The sequence below is a fragment of the Echinops telfairi genome, unplaced genomic scaffold, assembly GCF_000313985.2.
Source record: "Echinops telfairi isolate 266 unplaced genomic scaffold, ASM31398v2 ScPeMD7_7469;HRSCAF=8507_1, whole genome shotgun sequence".
NCBI lineage: Eukaryota > Metazoa > Chordata > Mammalia > Afrosoricida > Tenrecidae > Echinops > Echinops telfairi.
The window spans coordinates 142,703,568-142,712,132 of record NW_022111373.1 but is presented as its reverse complement, the minus strand read 5'-3'; the positions used below and the strand labels follow the sequence as shown (position 1 = coordinate 142,712,132).

Sequence of the window (8,565 nt, the reverse complement as noted above, 5' to 3'; positions counted from 1 at the left end):
TCCGGATCACAACAAAGGGGGGTCCTGACTGTGGTCTCAGGCGCAAGCTGATCCACTGAGCGGATGCCTGTGGCTCCAGCCCCCACCTGCCAGCCCCCTATTGAAATGCTGCAGAACGACCCCCACCCTCTACCTCCCAAGGACTCAAAGGATGGTGAGGTCCACCCCCATTCTGAGGTCAGGCCGTACTCTGGAAACCCAGGTCCCCACGTCTTCATGTCTGGGGAGGGGGGGCTCTCTGAACTCCTCTATGGACTCCCCTCCCTGCCCCTGCCCTGGAAGAAGCTCTTTCAAGCCCTCTCCCTGTGGCCAGGCTGACCCTGTCCTTGTTGTCCGCCCACCTCCGGTCGGCTGACGGCTCTGGGCCCAGCCCTTGCTGGGGGGGCGGGGCACACGCACCTGTGAGCAGCTCCTTCGGCCACTTGGGGGGGATGATCTTGAGGTCCTGCAGGGGCACCACCACGCCCTCCATGTTCCCAAACATGGACGAGAGGCCGAGGCAGAAGAGCATGATGAAGAACAGCACGGACCACAGCGGGGACACGGGCATCTTGGTGATGGCTTCTGTGAAGACGATGAAGGCCAGCCCGGTGCCCTCCACGCCCTGCGGAGAGACAAGCAGGCAGGCAGGCAGCAGGGGCCCCGCCCATGGCCCGTCACCCACCAGTCAGAGTGACCCGATCCAATGGAGGGGTAGTACATCTCGACAAGAGCAGACCTGCCTCAGCTCTCCCCCATAGGGCGGCTGACGGGTTCAAACTGATAGCCTGTCGGTTAGAAGCCCAATCAATGCTTACTGTTGGCCCCACGGGGCACCTAGAAATGTGCCCCAAGAAGGTTTGGGAACAGCCTGCGGTACACAGAGGACACAGCCTGGTTTGCCGGAAGGGAGGTGGACTGGAAGTGCTTGCTGTTGAAATTCAAGGATTGTAGCCTTCAGTATGGGTTACTACGACTCAATGTATTTGGCACACACTGAGAGCATTTAGACCAGACTCCTCATAACGGCACCAGTAGGGAACATTACGATAAATGGAGAAAAGGTTGAGGGTGGCAAGGAGTTCGCCTTGCTCGGATCCAATCAAAGCTCATGGAAGCAGCAGTCCAGAGATCCAAAGAAGAGGCGCACTGGGTCAATCTGCTGCACCGACCTCTTTAGAGTATTGAAGAGCAAGGATGTTACTTTGAGGACTAAGGTGTGCCTGACCGAGCCGTGGGGTTTTCCACGGATTCAGACGCACGTGAACATTAGACAATGAATACAGAATAAGACCAGAGAGGAATCGACACATTGCGATCTGATTCTGGAGACGACTTTCGAAGGTACCGTGCACTGTCAAAAGGACAAGCTGGTCTGTATTGGAAGCAGTCAGGCCAGAGTGCTCCATAGCGGCGAGGATGGCAAGGGTTTGTCTCACGGACTGTGGGGGTGTTGAGGGGAGACCAGTCCCTGGAGAAGGACGTCACGCTCGGTACAGTGAAGGGCCAGGGACAAAGAGGAAGGCCCTCCAGGTGATGGACTCACAGCGGCTGCAACAATGGGCTCAAGCACAGGAACCATTGTGAGGATGGTGCATGAGTTAGTTAATTGTGCCAGCCTGGCCGATAATCACATGTGGGGCTAATTGAAAGGCGGAGGGATAAATGGGTGGTGAAGCCTCGCCTTTCTAGTTCTTGGGTCTCTTGTTTTGTGATGGTTGCACCAGGTGCAGCTGCCTTAGCAGCTTCCTGCTTCAGCTTGCAAGATTGACATCCTACAAGACATCCCCAGGAGAAGCCACATGGACCTATCCCGATGCAGCCCTGGGTGCTGGAGCAGCCGTATGGAGATCCTTGCTAGTGCTGAGATGTTTGTTCGTTCACTGACTCAGCTTTCCTCCTGCAGTCGGCATCATTGCCTCTGTTTTGTGAGGTGGAGGACTTTGTGGACTGGTGTTGGGTTAATGGGTTAATGTTGGACTTGTGGGCTTGGGCAGCATTGGGTTGGGATGTTTTCATGATGCACAATTTCTTTACATAAAACTCTCTCTTATACATGAGTTGCTGTGGATTTGTTTCTCCAAAGTACCTAGACTAATACAGTGCAGGATCGGGCAGTGCTTCCTTCTGTTGTGCATAAGGACCTTGTGGGTCAGAGCTGACTCGGTGGCACCTCACAACAGCAACAACTACAGGTGCCATCTTCTAGACCCCAGTGTGCTCCTTGCTCTCTGCCCAGAGATCCAGCCAGTAACGACGCCCACGCCGTGGTGCTGGCCGCAGCCTTGGGCTGAGGGAGATGATTTCAAGACACCAGGAAATGCTATCCCATAAGCCTGAGGGCCACCACCTGTCTGTCACTGCTGTGGTGACTGGTGGGTTGGTGTTGCCATGGTGCTGAAAGTTATGCCCCAGGTATTACAGACACCAGCAAGCTCAGCCACTGAGGACCGGTTTCAGCAGAGCTTTCAGACTAAGAGAGGCTAGTCAGAAAGTCCTGGCAACCGACTTCCCCAAATGAGCCAGTCAAAACCCCTCCGGATCACAACAAAATATGGTCTGGTACACAGACAGAGAGCATTTAGTCCGATGGACAAACGTGTGGAGCAGGCAGGCAAACACCAGCCCCTTTGATCTGGACTACCAATTGCCCTGAAAGGGATCCCATTAGAGGCTCCTGGAGGAAGGGTGGAAAGAAACCCTGAATCCTAAAGGAGGTCAGGCTTACTGGTGGGCTAGAGACTGGGGTGGGGGGAAGCTCCAGACCATGGTCCTTCGACACCCTTTAGGACTGGAACTGACCTCACTTCCGTGCTCAAATAATCAACCACTTCAGCTCCAAAGGGCAGCGTTTCCTCACAGAGGATGACGGAAGAGGGTCAAAAGCAAACTGGAACCGCAGAGAGGAAGGGGGAGGAGGAAGGGGCCCTGAGGGGACTCTGATGGATGCTTGTTGAAACAACACATCTATGGACCCTTGAAAGTCACAGCCAGCACACTGAAGGTGGGAGCATCCTGAGGCACTGAATTCTACCTTCATGCAGGTGTCTGAAGCACCTGCTGATGAAGATCAGAGACCGCGGCTTCCGGTGCGCATGGCGACTTGACGTAAAGAAAACTAAAATCCTCACGACTGGACCGATAGCCAACAGCATCATGCTAAGTGGAGAAAGACTGGCGTCGTCGAAGGAGTTCATTTCACTGGGTCTTCTAGTCAACGCCCATGGGAAGCAGCCGTCAAGAAATCAAACAGGGTGCGTTGGGTAAATCTGCCGCCCAAGCCACCATAAAGTGTTTAAGAGCAAGGATGGGACTTTCAGGAGTAGGGTTCCATGGTCTCCTCTGCATGTGAATTAAAGTTGGACATTGACTAAGATAAAGAATGGGTGCATTTGAAGTATGGTGCTGGAGAAGAAGAGTTAAAGTACCCGAACTGTGAGAACAAACTAGTCTGTCTTGGAAGAAACACGGCCAGATGCCGGCTCATAGGGACCCTAAGGACAGGGCAGAGCTGCCCTTGTGGGTTTCTAAGGCTGTAACTCTTTACAGGGGTATAAAGCCTCGTTATTACACCCATTATATAAACCCACTGTTATTGGGTCGATTCTGACTCATAGCGACCTCACGCAGGGATTCTGAGGCTGTGAGTCTTTATGGGAGCACACAGTCTCATCTTTCTTCCAAGGAGCGGTTGGTGGGTTTGAATTGCCGACTTTGCGGCTAGCAGCACAGCACCTCCTGTGACATTACTGGTATGGCGGGTGACTGAGGCACCTCTGACGAGGGGTGCTGGCTCAGGCCTGGCTGGCTCTAGAGGGTGCCTGCCCGCCAGGCCTGGGTGTGGGAGGGATCCCCAGGGGACTCACTTCTGAGAGGAAGGTGTTCATGTCGCAGGTCTGGAAGGTCAGCTGGCTGAACTCCGTGGGGTAGGTGGCGTTGTAATACTCCTGCATCTGCATGAAGTTGTCCTGGGTCACGTTGCCTTCGGGCAGGTCGAACGCGTTCATGAGGGTCAGGATATTCCTGTAACAGGAGTGAGGCTGCCACCCTTCACTGGACCTCGAGGGCTGGCAAGGGGCCCCAGCGTGGGGGTGATGGTGGGCTTACCGATCGAAGCACTCGTCATAGCGTTCGGTGGCTCGGAAGCCAATGATGGAGTAGACCACGGTGGCTGCGTAGACTGACGTGAAGCCGTTGATGATGGACACGATCACAGAGTCCATCTCGCAGTTGTTGCTGTGAACCAGGTGGCTGTCACTGCATGCCCTGGCAGCTGAGCACGGGGACCACTGGTAGTGGCCCCGAAACCCAGGGGCAGTGTGGGGGAGGCTGAGCTGCTGGCCTTTCTAATGTGACCGGGGCACTCCCAGGGATAAGATGGCATGCTCCTGAGCTCTGGGGATCTGGAGATGTCCTCCCCCACCGACACCCCCCAGAGAAGATCCTGGTGTGTCCCTGGAAGAGCCGATACCCAGGCTTGGTGGCTGGAGAGCCTGGGCCAGCTCTGGGCAGCCAGGGCCTGCTTTGGGCTTTGCTGACAACCACTGGTCTGCGCTTACGCCCCTCTCCTAGCACGCTAGGGTACCCAGGTCTCGGTAGCCTTCAGAGACGAGTAGGGTAGTCTTGTTGGTTTGAAGAAACAGTGAGAACCATGGAACCCGAGAACGCCAGCAGTGGGGACCCCCCAGCAGGTGCTTGGAGAAAAGGAAGCAGGGAGCCAGGAGGGTCTCCTAGCCTGTCAGGCCCCTCTTTCTTGGGGCCCTCTGAGCAGGTGTCTGGACTCCCTCCCCTGACCCTTCCCAGATGGTCCTCCATGCCCAGCCCACTGAACACCACTGACACCTCCCAACAAGGCCCCGCCTATTTTGGGAAAGCCCCTGGCAACAAGTGATGCCCCTAAGGTCGGCCGATGGCAGGACAGTGTGCAACCACTATACCAGGCCTCTTAGGAGCCGGAACTCAGGTTTACAGAGTGTGACGGAGCTCGGCGTGGTGCAAAGGCCAAAGACAAAGCAAAACCAAGTCAACCCCCTGAAACGTTTCCAGTGAGTCGACGGACTCGCTGCTTCCTAGGTTTCCAGGAGCTTAATTTCTGGAAGTGGGTTGCCAGGCCTTTTTTCCGAGGTCCCGCGGAGTGGACATGAACTTCCAGCCTTTTGGTGAGCCCAGAGGAAGCTCCCTGATGAGCAGGGATGAGGGTGTGTGCTGGCCCCAGGTCTGTGTGCGTGCGTGTGCGTGTGCATATGGCTTCATGGAGACAAAGGCACACAGCTCCTCACTTTGGCTTAGGAACACCTGTGGCCCCCAGCTCCAGGGTCCCACATGGCCCTTAGTCCCTCATTGCCCATCACTGAGATCACCACCTTTGACTGTGAGAGGCTATGTACACAGCAGGCACCAACCCAAGGCACAGTCTGGGGGCCATGCTCCTCTGGCCAGAGTGCAGGGACAAGCGCTAGGCCCCTTGCCTCAATTCCTGTGGCATGCTTCTTAGGGCCATCTCAGACCCCGTATGCATCCCCTTCCTGAGCTGTCCTGGGACTCTCCACTCTGGGTTCATACCTCCTGGCTCCCAGACCCACTCTCTGCAGCCCCACCTCATGGTCTTTCAGCCCTTGCTCCCTCACAAGACCACTCTGCCTTGGCCTCGGGCTTCAGGGAAGACTCTGCCCACCCCCCTGGGGGTTCCCGTCTCTGTTCCATGGCCAGGCTGACCCTCCTCTCTGACAGGCCACTGATGGCATGCCCAGCTCCCTGCCTCTCTACCACTGCACCGACCGCCCTACCATGAAGGGAGCACACACCATCCTTCTGGCTGCTTCCAGTGCACGGCCAGTCAGAAGTCCGAGGCCTTGAACAACCTCCCAGCCAGCTCCCTGCAGCAGCCCCTGACCTCCCTCCCAACTCCCCCTGGCAGCCAGGGGTCCTTCTAAGTCCGAGCCTGAGCAGACCTCTCCCAGAGCCTCATCCTCAACATCACCTCCCAGTCCCACCCAGCCTCACAGCCTGACCCCTGCTCACCTCTTGGGTGACCCTCACAGCCACACCTTACTCACTGTCCTGGTCATACCCACCATCACAGCCTCACCCACCCCTGCTTATCCCCCAGTCTTGCTGTTCACACAGCTGTCTTTGGCCTGCGGGGTGGGGTGGGGTGGGGTGAGGGTGGGGATGGGGGTAGGTAGTGTCTGTATTTCTGTCCCTTCCTTCATCTGAGCCTTACATTGCACCCATGACCCTGCCCGCCCCTTCCTGTCCTGGGACACAGTGGCTCCTCATTTCCCAGGAGTGGTGGCCCCCGTCCAAGCAGTGAGCCAGCCGGCCTTGCCTGATAACCAGGCAGGGCTCAGCAAATGCTTGAACCAGGACTCCCTGGAGGCTCCGGGGGCCTTGGGTTCTGGGGCTTTCTCAGGTGGGGGCATTAGGAATGGGCGCCTGGCCTTCAGGGATTGCGCTGCGGCTGAGGACGGGGGCGGGGCTGGGGGCAGGGGAGATTCGCGGGCGCACACACTCACTGCACGGAGTTGTAGCTTGAGAAGGAGATGAGCCCCCCGAAGGCCAGTGAGAAGGAGTAGAACACCTGTGCCCCCGCGTCCAGCCAGGTGACAGGGTTGGCCAGCTCCGTGACCTGTGGGCCCAGCAGATCCTCAGCCCGGGAGCTCGGTGCAGCACGGACAGTGGCCCACGGCCCACCAGAGGGTGGTCCCACCTCAACAGAAGGGTGGGCTGCAGTAGGGTCTGGGAGAAGTGGGGGGGGCACACTCTAGGAGGCAGAGCCTAGGCCCATGCCAATGTGGGCGGTGGCCACAGCCACATAAGGGCAGAAGGGGGCCTCTCACTGGGGTCGGTGGTGTTGCCTGCCTGGGGGACGGGGTCAGAGCAGCCTGCTCTGTTTTCAGCCTCCCCTCCCACACCCCCACACCAGACCCTGTGGGGGGGGTTGGGGGGGGTGCTCCTTCCCGTGACATCCCACTGCCGGGGCCACTCACGTTGGGCGTGAAGAGAAAGACGATGCCGCTGGTGGCTCCTTTCAGGGTCAAGCCTCGGATGAGGAAGATGGTCAAGACGACGTAGGGCAGCGTGGAGGTGATGTACACAGCCTGCGGGGACGCGGGAAGGGAGGGGGGTGGACGGCGTCAGGAGCGCAGCCTCCCCAGCAGCCCTACCCGAGAAAGGTCGCACTCAGCTCCGCCCTGGGCCAAGGGCCGCGAGCTTTGCCAGGCCTCTGCCCCGCGCGCCCCTTTGTTGACTTCACGGAACGCTTTGCCCTGAGCTGCTTGCGCGTGGCCTCGCAGGCGCTGGGCTCGGGAGCGATCTGAGACAGACTGGCCCCTGGGCCTCCAGACCTTGGTGACCGCCACGCGCCACGCGCCCCGCGCTCCGACGAACCTTGCCGGTGGTCTCGATGCCGCGGATGGTGCACACATAGAGCACGCTCCAGGCACACGTCAGGCAGAGCAGGATCCACCACTGGATGGAGCCCGACTCGTCGATGGAGGTGGAGATGTTGAGTGTCTCGCGGTACCAGTAGTAGTCCACCGGGGAGCTCCGCTCGCACTCGTCCACGAAGCCTGGCGGGACAGCCGGCGGCGGTCAGTCCAGGGCACAGGACCCCAGCAAGCGGCCGTCCCGGGGAAGCCCGTGCGCACACGCACCTGCACGTGCACACTTGCATGCATGTCCACATGCACACGTGCACGCACAGTTCATGCACATGCACCCAGTATGTGCATGGGCACGCTCACCTGAATAGCTGAGTATCCGAAGACATGCCCCTGCACACGCATGAATATACATGGGCACCTCCCCTCAACACGCAGCGTGTGCAAAGGCTTAAGTCCCAAGTGTGGTGGGCACTTTCTGAGTCTCTTGATAGCCTCGTTTTGCCCTGGCCTCTGGACCACCGCTGGCTACTCTGTGGAACTCTCCCTGTTCTCACCACCCAACTTCTGGCTGAGTGGTGTCTTTCAGGTCTCACGGGACTGCGTTGGGACCTTTCTAACAGGGCACTCTTCTCATCCAGGATGCTGCCCCACTGCCCATAGGAGTCCCAGAGTATTGGGGAGACGGGGGCAGGGCAAAAGGGGAGGGGCTAGCGCATGTTTGCCTGGCCCCAAGGGACTGACTGATGGGTGAAAACATAAAGATGCTTTGGTCTGCTACCCTCAGAGCCAGCAGTTGGCATCACCAGCCGCTCTTCAGGAGAAAGATGAAGATCTCTACTCCTATCCCAAAGAGGTGGGCTTGCCTGGCTCACGGTGGAGTGGCTTGGGGGAGGTCATTCCAAATGGAAACTTCTCCGGCCGGTGGGTCCCTGTGCCCACCTGCCTGGGGGAGACCCTTCCGTTCCTGGGCGGCTGCATCAAAGAAGAACTGCTGTCACAGAAGTGAACAGGGCAGCTCTACTCTGTCCTAGGGGTTGCTGCGAGTGAGAATTGATTCGATGGCAGTGAGAGAGAGGGCTTTCAGAAGTTGGTCTACCAGGCACCTCAGGGATGGAATTCCTTCCAACTCACAGCGGCCCTCTAGGACAGAGCAGAGCTGCCCCTCTGGCTTTCTGAGGCTGTAACTCTTCACCAGAGTAGA

At 58.1% G+C, this 8,565-nt stretch overlaps 1 protein-coding gene across 1 annotated transcript in view; it reads right to left on the bottom strand.

Moving 5' to 3' along the window:
- The window catches only part of SLC6A19 (solute carrier family 6 member 19), a 30,527-nt gene that overhangs the window by 3,267 nt on the left and 18,695 nt on the right, over positions 1-8,565 (bottom strand). The window contains exons 3-8 of the mRNA XM_045285283.1: positions 7,369-7,574; positions 6,969-7,079; positions 6,495-6,607; positions 4,087-4,215; positions 3,846-4,002; positions 400-604 (exon numbers count right to left, since the gene is read on the bottom strand). Of these exons, the coding sequence (XP_045141218.1) occupies positions 400-604; positions 3,846-4,002; positions 4,087-4,215; positions 6,495-6,607; positions 6,969-7,079; positions 7,369-7,574 (921 nt within the window). The remainder of the gene's footprint in view (positions 1-399; positions 605-3,845; positions 4,003-4,086; positions 4,216-6,494; positions 6,608-6,968; positions 7,080-7,368; positions 7,575-8,565) is intronic.